The sequence below is a fragment of the Chrysochloris asiatica genome, unplaced genomic scaffold, assembly GCF_000296735.1.
Source record: "Chrysochloris asiatica unplaced genomic scaffold, ChrAsi1.0 scaffold00321, whole genome shotgun sequence".
NCBI classification, from domain to species: domain Eukaryota; kingdom Metazoa; phylum Chordata; class Mammalia; order Afrosoricida; family Chrysochloridae; genus Chrysochloris; species Chrysochloris asiatica.
This window is the reverse complement of record NW_006408839.1, coordinates 473291-492153: the sequence shown is the minus strand read 5'-3', so window position 1 is coordinate 492153 and position 18863 is coordinate 473291. Positions and strand designations below refer to the sequence as shown.

Sequence of the window (18863 nt, the reverse complement as noted above, 5' to 3'; positions counted from 1 at the left end):
ATAAGAATGTTGTATATTGGTCCGGTGGTGAGGATTTTTGTTTTCTTGACATTGAAATGCAATCCATACTGAAGGCTGTGCTCTTTGATCTTCATGGGTAAGTATTTTAAGTCCTCTTTGCTTTCAGCAAGTGATATGATATCTGCATATCACCAGTTGTTAATGAGTCTTCCTCAAACCCTGATGCCACATTTTGTTATAACATGTGATTTAGTCTTCTTGAGCTGCCTTTTGAAATTTTCTATCCAGCTCTTTTACCTCCTCGTTTCTTCCATTTGCTTTAGCATCTCTTTGCTGGAGAGCAAGGTTCAGAGTCTCTTCTGAGATCGATTTTGGTCTTTTCCTTCATTCTTGTTTTCTTAGTGACCTTTTGCTTTCTTCCTGTAGGATGTTCTTGATGTCATCCCACAACTCTTCCAGTGTTCAGCCTTTTTAATGCATCAAATCTGTTCTTCAGATGATCCCTAAATACAAGTGGGTTGTGTTCAAGGTCATATTTTGGCTCTCGTGGACTTGTTTTAATTTTCTTCAGCTTCAGCTTGCACTTGTATATGAATCTGTTCCACAGTCTTCCCCTAGTCTTATTTTGGCTGATGACAATGGAGCTTTTCCACTGTCTCTTTCCACAGATGTAGTCAATTTGATTTTTGTGTATTCCATCTGTCAAGGTCCGTGTGTATAGTCATTTTTTATGTTGTTTAAAAAAGGTATTTGCAATAAACAAGTCATTGGTCTTGCAAAATTATATTATGAGCTCCAGTATCATTTGTCACCAAGGCCATGTTTTACAGCTATTGATCCTTCCTCTTCGTTTCTGACCTTTGCATTCTAATCACTAGTAAATATCAATACATCTTGATTGCATGTTAGATTAATTTCTGACTGAAGAAGTTGGTAGAATTCTTCAATTTCATCATCACTGGCTTTAGTGGTTGGTGCATAAATTTTAATAATAGTGGTATTAACTGGTCTCCCTTGTAGGTGTATGGATATACCCTATCAAAGACAGCGTTGTACATCTTGATATGTTCTTTTTGCTGATTGATGGATACAATGCATCTTCAATTTGTCATTCCTGGCATAGTAAACCATGTAAATGTCAGATTAAGAATGGTCAGTGCTAGTCCATTTCAGCTTACTAATGCCTATGATATGAATTCCATTTTATTTGTCACAATTTCCAATTTCCTTGATTCATACTTCATACATGACAGGTTCCGATTTTCATTGGATGTTTACAGCTGTTTCTCTTCATTTTGAGCTGTGCCCCATCAGCAAATGAAGGTCCTGTGGACTTTTCTCCCACGAGCTTTACTCCATTCGCGTTATCACTCTACTTTGAGAAGGCAGTTCTTCCCCAGTTGCATTCTGAGTCCCTTCCAATCTGAGAGGATCAACTTCCGGCACTCTACCTGACAATATTCTGGTGTTCTTCATCACGTTTCATAGTCAATATTCTGGTGCTGACAGTGTCCCACTGCTATTGATAAGGTTCTCAGTGACTAAATATTCGGAATTAGTCTGTCTCTCCTTCTTCCTGGTCTGTTTCAGTCTGGAAGGTTTCATCTGAAACTTGACCACCATAAGTGATTCTACTGGTATTTAAAATGCTGGTGGTGTAGCTTCCAGAATCACAGCGACACACAAGGCACCGCAGTGAAACAAACTGACAAATGAGTGGTGAAAACTAATTGGAGTTCACCAAAACTGCTGAATACAGATGAACATTAAAAAACAGTACTTTTGTGTGTCAACAATTACCAATTCAAAAGAAGTAATAAGAAAACAAAACTATGTGTAAGCTAACAACATCGTTCCTTCTTGTTGTTGTTGTTGGTTTCAACTCATAGTGACTCGATGTACAACAGAATGAAACACTTCCTGGTCCTGTGCCATCCTCACAATTGCTGCTACATTTGGGTCCATTGCTGCTGCCACTGTGCCAATCCATCTCACTGGGGGGGTCTTCCTCTTCTTAGGTTACCTTCCCTTTTATCTAGCGTTGTTTAGTACCATCGAGTCCATTCGGACTCATAGCAACCCTGTACAGGGTTTCTGAGGAGCAGCTGGTAAAAGTTGAACCACCGACCTTGTGGTCAAGTGCTTAACCTACAGCGCCACACCAGGACGCCAGCAAATAAAACACTTAGGGTACCTGAAAATAAATCTTAGGAAAACTGCTGATGATTTTATGAAAGGAAAAAAAGCAAGGGTCTTCCAGGGCTATGAAGGAAAAGCAGAATTGCAGGGAAGGTCTGCTGTTACATTCAGTGGAAAGGCCCGATACACAAAGACATCATACGTGGATCTTTTTTTGTTGTTGTTGTCAAGCATCATAGAGTCGGTTGCGACTCATAATGACCCTGTACAGGGTTTCCGAGGCTATAAATCTTTACGAGAGCAGAAAGCCTCATCTTTCTCCCACAGAACAGCTGGTAGTTTCGAACTGCCGACCTTGAGGTTAGCAGACCAATTCGTAACCACTACACTATAACACCTTCTTTTTGAAAAATTATTTTTTACATGATGTTTCCTAAAGCGAAACCTCAGAAATTCAAAATAATTTCAATTCACATCCCAACTGATTTTTCATTGCATGTGACAAGTTGATTGTACAATCCATATGGAAAAGTGAACGAAGAAAGTTCAGAACAAAAGGAAAGCTGACCGGGAAGGTGAGGGAGGAACCGTTCCTCCAGAAATGGAGACTTCTTTTCATGTTGTTTATTAGGAATTGAGCTGTGTCCCCTCCTCCACCTCCAAGAGTGTGTGGAAACTTGGAATGAAGAGATCATGAGAGTTTTCCAGGTATATTTTGAAGCTCCATTGTAAGTGTGAGTGTCTTAGCCGTGATCCCAGTGGGTCTGATCCAGGTGGGAATCCTGGCTTCTTTGCTTTGTTAATGCAACAAGTCAGTGTAGGATTGGCCTAAACTGAATCACTTCTCAGTGATTTATAAAGCTGATGAGACACAGAAGGAAGGACTAACTGTGGAAGGCAGACATGTGAGGACTGCTCAGGATTGGAGGAATGCTGGGGTTACCCTGAGAAAATAAACGTCCATTCTTGAAAGCCCCCCTTGTGGTACTGTGCTACAGTAACACTAGGAGCCCAAGACCCTGTATCAGGAAATAAGCTTGTTCTAAGGCAGAAGGGACAGGTAGTTCCAGCCTAGAGACAGTGGGCCTGCGGTCCCTCTTCTTACGTGCGGACCTGCGGACAGGAGGACCACTGTGGGTGCAACAGAGGCACAGTGGTGTGACAGAGAGCTGGGGACATGAGGCAGGGAAGGAGTGGCCCAGGCATGAAAGACCATGCCCAGCTCCCTGGGGTTGTGGATGAGACAGAAATGAGCACATAAGCCATGGGTGCTTCCCTGACCCTGAGCTTTCCTACACAGCTGCAGAGAAGAAAACACATCTGGCCACTGATTTGTCTGTACACTCAGACAACATCACTCCACAGCTGACAGACAGACTCAGAATTCATTCAGTTCAGTCTTCTCCCTACTACGGCCAAGCTCAGGGCACATGATGACTGACCGACAGAATGCCTCGAGAAAGCTCAGCTTCAAGTCTCTTCCCCACTGAGGACATCAACAGTACTGCCCCTTTCCTCCCATGATACTTAGAGCCTCTGCCCACTGTCAACTCCAGTCTCTCCTCTACTTTAGCCTTGAAAATAACACCCACTCCCCACTTCCAAGTTCACTGCTCCCCATAATGACTTCTTCTCATCTTCCTGCTGCTTGATCCTCTGCCCAGGTGATTCTTGGTGTCCCCGCCAACTCTGAGGTATCCCTGTTAGCTGCACAATTAACCCTCTCCTTGGATGGTGACGGAAGTCCACGGTTCCCATCACAAGTTCTACATTGCTGTGAGGTGCTGTTAAGTCAGCATCTATTCACGGCAACTTTATGGACAACGGTACCAACTCACAGCCCAGTCCTGCGCCACCTGCATGGTGGCTGTGGGTTTGAGTCCACCGCTGCAGCCAGTGTCTGTCCATCTCATAGAAGGTGTCTTTCATCGTCACTGTCCCTTCACTTTACCAAACACGACGGCCTTTGCTAACAATCGGTTTTTGCAATTCCATCCTTCCATGAACTTTTTGAAGGCCCATTGTATTTCTTCTAAGATAGATTTGTTCACCATTCCAGCAGTCCATAGTTCTCTTAATGGTCTTGTCAACACCACAATTAGAATGCACTCATTTTTTTTTTCTGCCTTCTGTTTTCATAGTTGGATTTTCAAATCATATGAACCCACTGAATAGACCATGGCTTTGGATCATAACTCCTCAGTCCATATCACGCGCCCAGACCTGTCCTCTGAGCAGCCAAAAGTTAGAGCCATTCAGCCACAGGGAGAAGAAGCAATACATGTGAATGATGGTGTTGGTGAAGACTACGAAAAGTATCACAGACTGCCAGAGGAACGAACACGTTTTGTCTGTGTTGGAAGAAGGGCAGCCAGAATGCTCTTTAGAAGCAAGGAGAGTGAGGCTTCATCTCACATACTTTGGACATGTTATCAGAAGGGACATCATGCTTCATAAAATAGAGGGTCATCAAGAAAGAGAAAGCCCCTCCATGAGACAGGCTGACACAGTGATAGCAACAATGATTTCAACCAAACCACTGTGAGGACAGCCTAGGACCAAGGCAGTGTTTTGTTCGGGTGTGCACAGGGTCGCTAGAAGTCAGAGCTGACTCAATGGCTCCTTAACAACAACAGCAGCTGTCCTAGGGAAGGTAATGAGAGGAACCATGTCACAAAGCAGCACCAAGGGGAGAAAGCGTTCTGCTGAAGATAGCATGTCATCCCCAGGCAGTCAGTTCCTGAGCCAGAAACTCAACAGGTTCTAAGGTAAAGGCTGAGAGACTCCCCACAGATCTCTGGGTTGATGATACTGATAAGATATGCAATCAGTAAACACAAGACAGTCCACATATGAGATGACTCCAGAAACTGAGGAAGAACTCAAGGGCGAGGAATAAGCTTAGAGGGTTGGAAGCCCGTGAGATAAGCCTCCAAACCCAGAGGGATTCTGGAAGAACAGGAAACTGAGATGTAACATTTGGGGCACAGTGAAATCATTGAGTTACAAAAACTGTGGGGCAAAGCATAAACCGAAACCCTGGACCACACAGGAGCCGTCATGTATAGCCCTGGACCACTCAGGAGTTCAGCTAGCCAACAGGAGCGATGGGAGAAGATGAGTAGAGCCCTGGCCACCAGCAGCTTGAGGAGGAGACAGAGATTCTACAGTGGGCCCTCCAATACGTCCCGCCATGGTGCCAGGGGGCACAGGTCATACAGGGTGATGCGGAGGAGCCAAAGACAGTCTCTGCACATTGGCTCAAGGCTGTTTACTTCCTTCACAACAACTGAAGGCGCCTTGGTCCCAAACAGTCTACTGGTGGCAAACTCAAATTTGTAGACATCAACTGGTTGCCGAAATAACCCAGAGCAGCCGATGTTTGTCCACTTGGAGCCTACCAGATTTGGGAGCCTTGTGAAAGGGTGCCCACCATCTGCTGGTCAGATTGTATTGTCGTTGGGTGTCATCACCTGGCTTCCAACTCTAAGCGACCCTACAGCACAGAGTAGAAACGCCCCATAGAGCGCAGAGCCTTATGGGTGCAGACACTGGGTCTTCTCTGTCATGGACTGGATGGTGGTTTGGAACTGCCAACCTTTTGGCTAGCAGTCAAGCACTTAACCACTGCAACACCAGGATTCCTTCGGTAAGATTAAACTCTGATGGTGTAGACCCCACGCTGCTGTCCGCTCACACTCTGATCCAGAGACTCCCCACCTTGCTGCAGACATACATCACCAAGGTATATACAAGCTCCCTTCTCTCTTCCCCTTACCCAGATATCCCTGCCTTCTCCTTCTTCAGGGACCCTGCTTCAGGGACCATCAAGTACAAGTGACCGCCAATGCTTCAGGCATTGTAATTAATGATGATCTCCCCTTGCCCTGTCCTTTTCCTTCATCAGTCCCGAACTCCCTCGAGGCCCCTACAGACAGCTAATCCCAAGGACCCTATTTGAAATCAGGGTCTCCTTGTGCAGCTGATAACCAAGTTGACCAAACCAAGGATGTCATCAACCAAGACACCCAATAAAGAACATGCAGAAATGTCCTACCGCCTTACCTGGTCCCAAGGAGAGATGGTACCACCAAAACACATAAACAAGTATCCCATGGCCACAAGACAGATCCATATCACCAAAGAGAAGAGGCGAAGCAGCTTCTTAAAAACAGACTCAATGCAGACCAGGATAAATATCGCAAAGAAGATGGCCAAGGCGGTGGGCACTGTTATTAAAAATGCCACATGGTCTTCCACCTCCTAAGGAGAGAGAAACAACAGACATATGAAAATGTGACAACTTAAAGATACTCCAAAGCCCATGACTCATGTAATGGGGATGTTGTCAGCATTATTCAACATCAAGGAAGGGATTTGAAAGTATCATTTCAAAAGTACGCCATCGTGAGCTTTAACAAAACCATCGTTTCAGATTCAATGACCACATGTTTCTGTGTCAGTCCCCCAGTATTAGAGATTCTAATTATGCAAAACAGAGATCATGTTGATTTTCAAATTTCCCTCATAAATGAAGAAAGGAATGTTACTCAAAAGTAGAAGCAAGGGAAGTGGGTGACGGGGCACGTTAATATGAGGTGAAAACACAACCATCTGTCTGGCCACCCGGAGAATCAGAGGTACATAAACACTGTAGCTGTGGAAAATTACAGATATTTTATGTCTTCCAAATGGATCTGAATTGTTTTATTAAAAAAAAAAATTTTTTTTGAAACCCTTCTCAGTCTGTAAAGTGATACATTTGTATTTCAATCCATGGCAATTAATGTTTGAACAGGGCCAGAGGTTAATAGAAAAAGGTCAGAGCAGGCTAAATATAGACAATGAGAAAACGAGAAATACTTAGAAGAATGAGCCACATTTTCGAGTTCACTCTTCCTACCTCCCTTGGGCTCTGATTACAAAATCAAAATGGGCATTTATTATTAGCCTTTGATTAATGGTGTCTTAAAAAACCCATTTGTGTGTACCAACACTCATTTTCTATCTATCCTTCTGGCCACATACACAGAAGCACTTGAGTTCAATTCTATCCACGCGCAACATGATCAGCAGACATAACATTTCCTTGACTTGTACGCATGGATTCAAGGGTTGGTTTTACCAAACGTTGTTCTGGGAGCCTGCTACCTACAGCATTCACTATGGGATGGGGCACTGTTGAAGGCTGTGAATACCAACCAACCAAGTTTAGTAATTGAAACACCCAAAGGATTTTTATTCAGAAAAATCCCAATATGGTCTGGATTGGAAGAGCTTCCACTGCGAAGAAAATAATAGCAAATCTGGACTCATAGAGCAGCTGTCTTTGACAAACTGGAGCTTGGTGGTCCCTTATCTTTCCTGTGGGCACACGGTTCAATCAGTTGTTCATTCAGTCCTATCCGCAGCTCTAGCTGGAGTCCTGGTGTGGCGCTGTGGGATAAAGCACTGGACCGCACGGTCAGTTGGAACCGACTCAATGGCACTTACCAACAACAACAGATGGATGGCACTATCCCGATCCCAAGCACCTAGCCATTAGGACACGGGGCAGTCGAGCAGATGACTATTAACCACTCAGCATCCAGGCTAACATCTAGGGTAAAGGCCTCCCTCATCTCAGCTCATTCCCTTTCTCCCACTCACAGCAATGTGCTCTATGAGAGATGAGGGCTGGGAACACATCAACAGCAATGATAATGGCAAAGGAGGCTCTGGCTGCTACAGCCAATGAAAGCACTCAATGACCAATCAGAAACCCCAGAAGCACTCTAGGAGAAAGACCTGGTGATCTCCTTCCAAAATCAGCCTTTGAAAACCCTAGAGAGCCCAGTTCTACTCCAACACACATGGGATGGCCATGAGTCTGTGGCTTTTTATATCTATAAATAAGATGTTGTTTGGAAATTGGATTTTCTTTGTTTTAGGGTGGGGTCTAAATCTAATGATTTTTGAGTTGGTAAAAGAGCAGGTGAGCCACAGAGACACACACGGAGGGGAAGGCAGATGATGGAGATAGGTACACCTATACCCTCAGGGATGCCTGGAATAGCTAGGGCTTCTAGAAGCTGAAGTTGTCCACAAAGGACCTTCCCCAGAGTCACATGCTGAACTGACAAATTACATTGCTGTCCTTTCAAGCCACCCACGTGCGAGATCTGTGGACTGTTGGTACTAGGAGACTAAGTCCAGTGTTTCATGTCTCTCAGTCTTCCAGTCATCTCCATTCTGGGGTCTCAATGCATGGAGGGAGTTCTGGGGTGGCGATAAGCACTACACTGCAAACCACAAGCTTGTTGGCTCAAACCCACCAGTCACTCCTTGAAACCCTTAGACAGGGCCACTGTGATTCAGCACTGACTTGTCAGCACTTAACAACAACAAGGCACGAGCTGTGGTTTCACGTGGACAACAGTGATTGCACTGCTGGGGGAGAGCACAAAGCTCTCAGGAGCCCCAAGAGTATTTTCTTAGTATTTTTTTCATTTCAAAGTATTTTGAAACCAGAAGAAACGAGATCAATGGAAACTCATAAATATTAAATCCTTTTTTTTTTTTTTTCCATTACAGGATTCCATCCATAAAGTGAAAAAACAGAACGTACAGTTGGGGAGAAAACTTTGGGGAACCATAGGTCAGATAGAGTCAATATATAAAACACTATAGCTTAACAACAAAAAGATAAAATCAATAAATAGGTAAAGGACTTGAGCTGACATCCCACTAGTGAGCATGCTCCAATGGCCAACAGATGGCACAGGGAGAGACGGATCAAGATGAAGGGCATTGTTTTGTTGCTGTTGTTGTGTGCCATCAAGTTGACTGTGACTCACAGGAGCCTCTACTACAGAGGAGAATGGCCACTTGGCTGTCATTTTTTATGAGCGCAGATGGCCACGTCTTTCTACCACGTAGCTGCTTGAAGATGCAAATCCAAATCACAATGAGAAATTGCCTCACATGCCATTAGAATGGTAATGGTCCACAAAATGAAAACTGCAAGTGTTGACGAGCTGTGGAGAACCTGGAACTCTCACCATTACGGGTGGGAAGGCAAAACAGTGCCGTCACTGTGGAGGACAGTTTGGGGGCTCCACAAACAGCTGAACAAAGGATTATCATATGATCCAACAACCCCAATCCTAAGTCTGGACCCAAAGAAGTGAAGGCAGGAACGCAAACAGAACCGTGCACAGGAGAGCTGCCGCATGTCACAAGAGCTGAAATGTGGAAACAACTGAAATGTTCCTCATGTGATGAATGGATAATCCAAATATCCACACACTGGAGTATTAGTCCTAAAGAGAAATGAGGTCCCGGTGCATGTCACAACACAGATGACCCTTGAAAGAGACAGCATGCGGAGCAAAATACGTCTGTCGCAAAAGGGCAAATACTGCATGATCTCACTTATATGGAATAAGCAAATCTATAAAACTCAAAGACCACTGGGAGCTACCAAGGGTAGGAAAGCGGGGAGTGTTTTGTGTAGATGACTCATGTTAATGGAGATGGAGAGAAGGACAAAACAGATGGCAGAAGAGACTCTGAAACTTGCTCTCCAGTATAGAGCTGCTATAAAGCAAATGGCAGAAATAAGGAGGTCCAAGAGCTGAACAGAACGTTTCAAAGGGAAGTTCAAGAAGACAAAGTCAAGTATTAAAATGAAATGTTCACATATAATGAGATTTATAAATGAAAAATATTATAAAGACCAGAAATTAGAAAACCAAAAGGGACACAAACTCAGCATTTCAGAAGCTGAAAGAGCAGAGGAAAAAACTCAAGCCTTGACTTACAGGATTCTATGGGCAAAATATTGAATCATGCAAAAAGCATCAAAGGAAGACGGAAGGAATACACAGAGTCACCGTACTAAAAAGAAATGGTCGATGTTTAAACGTTCCAAGAGCTAGCACATGATCAAGAGTCAATGATCCTGAAGGAAGAATCCCAAGGTGCACTGAAGGCATTGGCAAAGAACGAGGCTCCAGGAAGTGATGGAATACAAATTGAAATCTTTCAACAAACTAATGTGGCACTGGAGGCACTCACTCTCTATGCCAAGAAATTTGGAAGACAACTACCTGACCAACGATTGGAAGAGATCCATATTTGTGCCCATTCTATAGAGAGGTGACCCAATGGAATGCAGAAATCATCGGACGATAACATTAATATCACATGCAAGTTAAATTTTACTAAAGACCATTCAAATACGGCTGCAGCAGTACATTTACAGGGTACTGCCAGAGATTCAAGCTGGATTCAGACGAGGAGGTGGAATGAGGGATATCATTGTTGATGTCAGATGGATTTTTGCTGAAAGCAGAGAATACCAAACACATGTGTACCTATGATTTATTGACTATGCAAAGGTTTTCGATTGTGTGGATCACGACAAATTAAAGACAGCACTGCTGAAAATGAATACTTGGAAACACTTAATTATGCTCGTGAGAAACTTGTACATAGACCAAAGGCAGTTGATCAAACAGAACAAGGGGACATTGAATGGTTTAAAATCAGGAAAGATGTGCACCAGGGTTGTATTCTTTCATCATACTTATTCAATCTGTATGCTGAGCAAATAATCCAAGAAGCTAAATTATATGAAGAAGAACATGGCATCAGGATTGGAGGAAGACTCATTAACAACCTGTGATATGCAGATGATACAACCTTGCTTGCTGAAAGTGAAGAGGATTTAAAATATTTACTGATGAAGATCAAAGAGCACAGCCTTTAGTATAGGCTGCACTTCAATGTAAAGGAAACAAACAAAACTCCTCAGCACTGAACCAATAGATCACATCATGATGAAAAAAGAAATGACTGAAGTTATCAAAGACTACATTTTGCACGGATCCACTATCAACATTCATGAAAGCAGCAGTAAAGAAATGAAGCAACATATTGCATTGGACAAATCTGCCACACAAGACTTCTTTACAGTGTTCAAGAGCAAAGATGTCTGTTTGAGAATTAAGGAGCAGCTGACCCAAGCCATGGTATTTTCAATCATCACATGCATGTGCAAGTTGGACAATGAATAAGGATTCATTGAATTGATTCAATGAATCCTAATAGATTCACTGAATTCATCAAAGAATTGATGCATTTGAGTTATGGTGTCAGAGAAGAATACTAAAAGTACCATAGACTGCCAAAAGAACCAACAGACCTGTACTGGAAGACGTATAACCAGAGTTCTCCTCAGAGATCTGATTGACGAGACTTTGTCTCTCATGCTTCGGACATATTATCTAGAGGTCCCAGTCCCTGGAGGAGGACATCATGATTGGTAAAGTGGAGAGTCATCGTAAAAGAGGAAGATACCAACTAGGTGGACTGGCACAGTGGCAGCAGCATTTGGCTCAAGTCTAACGATGATGGTGAGGATGGCGAGTCTATAGTCAAGGACCGGGCAGTGTTTCGTTCTATTGTGCATAAGGTCACTATGTGGGTGGTTCAGACTTGCAGCTGTCAGTTGCCAAGGTTGGCCTCCACAAGGAAAGACAATGAAAGATGTCTTCATTAAACGGCATTAAAATGGCAGCTCAAATGGCCATCCGGATACTCTATACTTCTCATGCCACTGACCCAGTGGGTAACGAAGAGTTTTCTGTACAGGCTGGGTGACCATCAAGGGCAGCAGCTGAGTCACTACTACTCGACAGGAGCAGAAAGAGGATGGCCAGAGGCATCTGCTGGGGTCACAGTTCATGGCAACATCTAACAGCAAATCCTGGCTAACCACAATGCATCTTACAGAAAAAAGGCTAACCTCACTCCCTCAGGCACAGAGCAACAACCAGGAAGACACGTGGATGGCACAAGGAACATGCACTGGGAAGTGAAAGAAGGGAGAGGGCATGCCAGCTACCACCATGTGATCAGTTAGATAACAAAGGATGTTCTACATGTGTCTTCCCTGGCTTGTCATCAACCCATTTTCATGCATGTTGCTGTTGTTAACGGCTGTCAAGTCAGTTCCAACACAAAGCAATCCTCTCCATGGAATGTCACTTTTCCCCTGGTCTCCACGTGCAGCCAGAGTGCTCCTTAGAGGCCAAGTTGGCCAAACTTCGTCTCTCATACTTTGGACATATTGTCAGGAGGGACCAGTCACTGGAGAAGGATATCAGGTTTGGTAAGGTGTAGGGTCAGAGGAAAAGAGGAAGACCCCCAACGAGATGGATTGGCCAAGTGGCATTATCAATGGGCTCAAGCGTGGCAATAGTAGTGAGGTTGACCCATGATCGGGCAGTGTTTCGTTCTGCTGTGCATAGGGTCGCTATGAGTTGGTACTGACTTGATGGCACCTAACAACAACAACCATGTGATTCTTGTTTCCGTTCGCCTTTCTTTCCCAACCCTTCAGAACTTTGCCCTTATGTAAATGTTGTCCTTTTCATCTTGAATGGTTGACCACTCCATGGTATACAAACCTCACATGTATTGGTGCCACCTCCCCCCTCGCCACCCCATATAACTATCTATTGCTATGTTGAAAATTGAGCCACGAGAGTGAGTTCACTTCCAGACACAAGGGCTATCTCCAGGATGCAATTCAGTGTGTAATGTCAGTCCAGAAGGATTTAGGATTTAGGAATTCTATAGTCAAGGACCAATGGAAGAAGTTGCTCCTTGGAAATCCTATACAGGGTCACTATGAGTTGGAACCAACTTCACGGCACTATCCGAGAACAATATATCAAAAGATTTCACCAACAGAGTAAAAAGAAAGCTCATAGATGGGGGTGGGGGAATGTTGGCAATGACATAGCAGACAAGGGACTAATCTCTATAATTTATAGAAAACTTCAAAACATCAGTAAGAAAAAGACAAACAACCCAACGAAAACAATGGGCAGTGGACATGAACAGACACTTCACCAAAGAAGACATTCAGGTGACCAACAAACATATGAAGAAATGTTCACAATCGTTGGTTAGTGGTGGTGGTGTTGGTTGTGCACTGCCAAGTCAGTTCCAACTCAGAGACCCTTTGTAGGGTTCCCGAGGCTGTAAATCTTTGTTGTTGTTGTTGTTATGTGCCGTGGAGTCGGTTCCAACTCATAGCAACCCTGTACAGGGTTTCCAAGACTGTAAATCTTTATAGGAGCAGAAAAGCCTCATCTTTCTTCTACGAAGCTGCTGGTGGACTGGAACTGCTGACCTTGTGGTTAGCAGCCCCATCCACAATGCACTACCTCACCAGGCTCCTTCATTAATCGTGTGTTGTTGTGAAGTGCCATTAAGTCAGTTCTGACTCACAGAGGCCCTGGACAGGGTTTCCAAGGCACAGCTTCTAGGTTTGATCCACCAACCTTGTGATTGAAACTGACCTCGTAGTCCACTGCTTATTCTATAGTACCACACCAGGACCCACAAGTAATCATTGGTGGTGGTTGTTAGTAAGTGTCGTTGAGTTAGTGCCGACCCATAGCGATCATGTATAGTGTTTCTGAGGAGCAGCTGGTGAGTTTGAACCACTGATCTTGAGAGATACAAATCAAAATAGCAAGATAACACCTCACCCCAGCATTAATGTTGTTGTTATGTGCCGTGGAGTCGGTTCTGACTCATAGTGACGCTGTATAGGGTTTCCAAGGCTGCAAATCTTTATAGGAGCAGAAAGCCTCATCTTTCTCCTGCGGAACAGCTGGTAGTTTCAAACTGCTGACCGTATTAATAGCAAAGTTAAAAAAAGAAAAAAAAAATACAAAGCAACAAATGTTGGTGAGGATCTAGAGCCTAGAGAGACCCTCCTACAGTGCTGGTAGGACTGCAAAATGGCGCAACCACTGTGGAACACGGTATACTACTTCTTCAAAATGCTGGGACTACAAATACCCAGAAAAATTTCTTGAGGTATATATATATATCCTTAAGAAATAAGAGTTGTGACACATATAGATACGTGTACACCCATGTTCATTGCAACACTATTCACAGCAGCAAAAAGATGGAAACAGCCTAGATGCCCATGGGCGGAAGAAGAGAGAAACAAACTTTGGTACCTACACACAATGGAACCAATGCAAAGTTGAAGAATGAGAATGGATTTGCCAAACACCTTATTAGCATGAATGAACCTGGGGGGTCTTTACACTGACCAAAATTAGTCAATCACAAAAGGACAAATATCGTATGAGACCACTATTGTAAAAAGTCAAGAAAAGCTTTTCATGCCACAAGAAACACTGTTGGATAGTTACGAGAGATGGGAGGAAAGGAAAGGTAATTCACTGGTTGGAGGGTAGAGAAGTGTTACCTTGGGTGATGGGGGAGGCAATTAAAAACAAAAAGGAAAAACGCATAACAAGATGGACTGGCACAAGGCTATAACAATGGGCTGAAACACAGGAACCTTTGTGAGGATGGCTCAGGACCTACCCGGGAGGGTTGATTCTGTTGCAAAGACAATTGAAACCAACTATATGGTACTTAACAACAACAACATGGGCGAGGAACTTACATGTGTTGGTCATTCTTCCCTTGGGAGTGTTTACTGTGACCATCATTTGTATGCTGAATAATTCCGTGGCCATGTGCCATCACATATTTTTTACCCTGTAAATCTCCAGATCAACAGAGGTCCCAACCACACTTGATATAGAAATTACTGTTCACTATTCCCTTTGAACAAGGAGCTCTGGTAGCGTAGTGGTTACAAAATGGGCTGCGAACCGCAAGGTTAGCAGTTCGAAACTACCAGCTGCTCCTCGGGACAAAGATGAGGCTTTCTGCTCCCGTAAAGATTTACAGCCTCGGAAACCCTGTTCAGGGTTTCTATGGGTCAGATCCGACTTAACAACAACAACAACTCCCTTTGAACAAACAGTGTCTGTGAGCTTTTCCCTTTACCTCGGTGGGACTTCTAGGTTGTCTTTCTTAGGGAAGAAGTATGTATATTTTCATAAATAGGGAGTAAACTAAATTGTGGGAACAGTTGTGTGGACCATAGGAGTAATTGTTGTTAAATGCAATCAAGTCATTTCTGACTCATAGCAACCCTGGATAGGATTTTCAAGGAGCGGCTGGTGAGTTTGAACTGCTGACCTTGTGGTGCAACCCAAGCTTGGCATCCAGTGTTTATCCTGTTCACCATTAGGGTTGTTCCTTATTCCAGTTCACCATTGCGTGACTATTTCGTTGGCTAAATTTACTACAATACGCCCTTCCCTGTATCTATGCCCTTGTGTTGTCTGCTTCCACACATGGCTTCTGCTCTGGGCAGGCCATGTGACTGTCTTTGGTCAGTCTGACAATAAGTAGCAAAATGGCACAATCAAAACTTTTAAATACTTGAGCATCTAAGCTGGCTCTCTAGTTTATTGCTCTTTGGAACTTTGTGAACTCCTTGCAAAGAAGTCCAGGCCATTCTGCTGGGTAATGGGGGACAGGTACTCCCGTAACCCTACCACCGTGCCCACCACGCCTGCATGACAACCTCCAACTGATCACTTAGATGTCAATGAGGCCATCTGGTGATCCAAATTCCTAATGGCCTGTCAGGTGACCACACAAACAAGAGATTAATCAACAAAGGTCAACTGAACTGATCCAGACTAGAAGAATGAAGAGAAGCACAGAATTGTGAGCTAAGAAAAACACAAGTTGCTCCAAGCTGTTGAATCTGAAGAAAATTTGTGGGGTGGTTAGTTAGCTATATAGCAAACGCTAACTGAAATATCCTACCTCCAGGCATATGGACATTTGGCATAGCCATATAAGGTGCTGTGGTAGTACCTCCAGCAAAGATGGGGTCATGCTGCACCCCATCTGCAAAAATACGAAGCAAGAACCATTCCACAGCCCTTTCGACTCAGCCAGGTTTGAAATTTCATTGCAATGGCCACACACAACTCCAACACCATACACAAAGTCACAGGTTACAATTGGGGTCAGAAATGCTCAGGGCACATTTGTTCCAGTTAGCTGCTGATAAATGCCCACAGGACACACCACTCCACCTAAGCCCCAGCCTGAGGGCAATCGGCTCTTACTCCTTAGGCCGGCAAAGCTAGCTCCCCAACTAAGTGCATGGAGGCACCACACTCTACAAGCAAGCTTCCTGCCCAGAGACGCTCGGCTTTACAGGACGGGGAAGCCCACTGCACTGTCTCATGCTCTGTCTCCTGGTCCTGCTGCTCCTCTGCCCCTCCTCCAGTATCCCATCATTCCGTCCCTGGGTCTAGGAGGTTCACTGCGCAGAGATCGTTTGGATCAGAGTCTGCATGCACTCCACTCCTGGATCTTCTTCCTTGATGGCAGTGAGATCCCCCTCCTGTTTCAGAGATGATTCATTTGAAACCAGGCTAGAGTTGCCAGTTTTTACAATTCGAGTGAACTCTGCTGAAGCCTGTCGCCCTCTCAGTACCTCCTCCACCTACTTACTCAGATTCAGCAGGGAAGAAACGTTGTTGGTGGAGTTACAGACTATGGCTGGAAGAGACGGTAGATCATTAACTACACCACTCCATTCCACCGGCAGCAGATAACACTTTCTCCAAGTGAGACTGTCTCCTTTGCTTGAACCTAAGTGGATCTTAGTGACTGTCCCTCCAATAGAGCAAGTGGAACTGAGGTTGATGTATTTAAGTGCTGCAGAGCCTGTTCTGACCTACAGTGACCTTATGTACAACACAATGAACGCTGCCCAGTCATGGACCACTTTTACAGTTGTCATAGGTTTGAGTCCATTGTCGTAGTCACGGTGTCAATCCATCTCCTCGGGGGTTTCCTCATTTTCACTGACCCTCTATCAAGCATGATGCCCCTCCAGACAAAATGTCCACAGTACATGAAACAAAGTCTCACTATTCTCCCTTCTAAGGAATATTGTGCTTGTATTTCTTCCAAGACAGATTTATTCATTTTTCTGATAGTCCATGGCATATTCAATAGTCTATGCCAAAAGCATAATTCAAATGCATCAATTCTTCAGGATTTGGTTCATAAAACTAAGTAGCACTTCCATCTTATTCTTTAGGGATAATAAATACATCTTCGAATCCAGATGCCATGCTGTGAGGAAGGCAAGTAAACATGAGGAGAAACCACGTAACATTGTTCCCAACAACATCTAACTAGTAGCAGGCTGTGACCTCAGGTATGTAAGGAAGTAAACTTGCAGGGAGGACAAAATGAGCCCAGCGGTCATTACCCCTGCAGCTAGACTCGGGGTCTAGACCCACCGCAAAACTGGTTGAAACTACTGCAGACATCGACCACTCATCTCCCAGTTTGTTGTATTTTGGTGGCTTACATGTTGCTGTGATTCTGAAAGCTATGCCACTGATCTTTTAAATACAGGCAGAGCCACCCATGATGCACAAGTTTCAGCTGAGCTTCCAGAAGAAGACAGACTAGGAAGAGGAGAGATGAACTACTTCCAAATATTTAGTCACTGAAAACCTTCTGAACAGCAGTGGAACACTGTCAGCACTGAGTGTAGAAACATGATGAACAGCTTCAGAATATTGTCAGATATAGTGCCAGATCAGAAGATGAGACCCAATGGTTGGAAGGGATTCAAAGTACAACTGGGGAAGAGCTGCCTCCTCAAGTTAGAGTTCACCATGATGACACAAATGGAGTAAAGCCTTCATGACCTTCATTTGCCGATGGGGCACAACTCAAAATAAAGAGAAACAGCTGTAAATGCCCATTAATAATCAGAACACTGAATGAAGTATGAATCTAGGAAAATTGGAAGTTGTCAAAATTTAAATATAATGCATAAACATTACTATCCTAGGCATTGGTGAGCTGAAATAGACTGGTATTGGCCATTTTCAATATGATAATCACATGGATTACCATGCTGAGAATGACAAATTGAAGAGGAATAGTGTTACATTCATCATCAAAAAGAACACATCAGGATCTGTCTTGAAGTCCAATGCTGTCTGTGATAGGACATGTGCCTACAAGGAAGCCCAGTTAATACCACTATTGTCCTAATTTATGCACCAACCACTAAAGCCAGTGAGGATGTAATTGAAAAAATTTCTACCAACTTCTTTAGTCTGAAATTAGTCAAACATGCATCAAGATATATTGATAATCACTGGCAATTGGAATGCAAGGCTGCAAACGAAGAGGATGGATCAGTAGTTGGAAACTATGGCCTGGGTGATAGAAAAGATGCTGGAGATCATGTCATAGAATTTTGCAGGACCAATGAATTCTTCATTGCAAATACCTTTTTAAAACAACATAAAAGATGACGACACACATGGCTCTGACCAGATGGAATACACAGAAATCAAACTGACTACATCTGTGGAAAGAGACGGTAGAAAAACTTCGTATCATCAGCCAAAACAAGGCCAGCGGCAGACTGTGGTACAGACCATCAATTTCTCATACGAAAATTTAGGCTTAAGTTGAAGAAAATTAAAACAAGTTAAAAGGGGCAAACTATGACCTTGAACAAATACCACCTGAATTTAGAGAACATCTAAAGAACAGATTTGATGCTTAGACACTGAAGACCGAAGACGAGAAGACTTGTGGGATGGGACTAAGAACATTATAGAGCAAAAGGTCATTAAGAAGACAAGAAAGAAGGAAAAGACCAAAATGGATGTCAGAATGCAATTTAAAACTTGATCTCTCCAGTGTAGAGATGCTAAAGCAAAGGAAAGCTCCAGAGGACAAAGTCAAATAGTCTAACAAAATGTACAAAGACCTAGAATTAAAAAATCAAAAGGGAAGAACATGCTTAGTCAAAACAACAATGAGAT

At 43.6% G+C, this 18863-nt stretch overlaps 1 protein-coding gene across 1 annotated transcript in view; it reads right to left on the bottom strand.

The window, feature by feature from the left end:
* Positions 1-18863, bottom strand: part of ADCY2 (adenylate cyclase 2 (brain)) — a 403615-nt gene that overhangs the window by 347665 nt on the left and 37087 nt on the right. The window contains exon 2 of the mRNA XM_006875344.1: positions 6166-6363. Within this exon, the coding sequence (XP_006875406.1) occupies positions 6166-6363 (198 nt within the window). The remainder of the gene's footprint in view (positions 1-6165; positions 6364-18863) is intronic.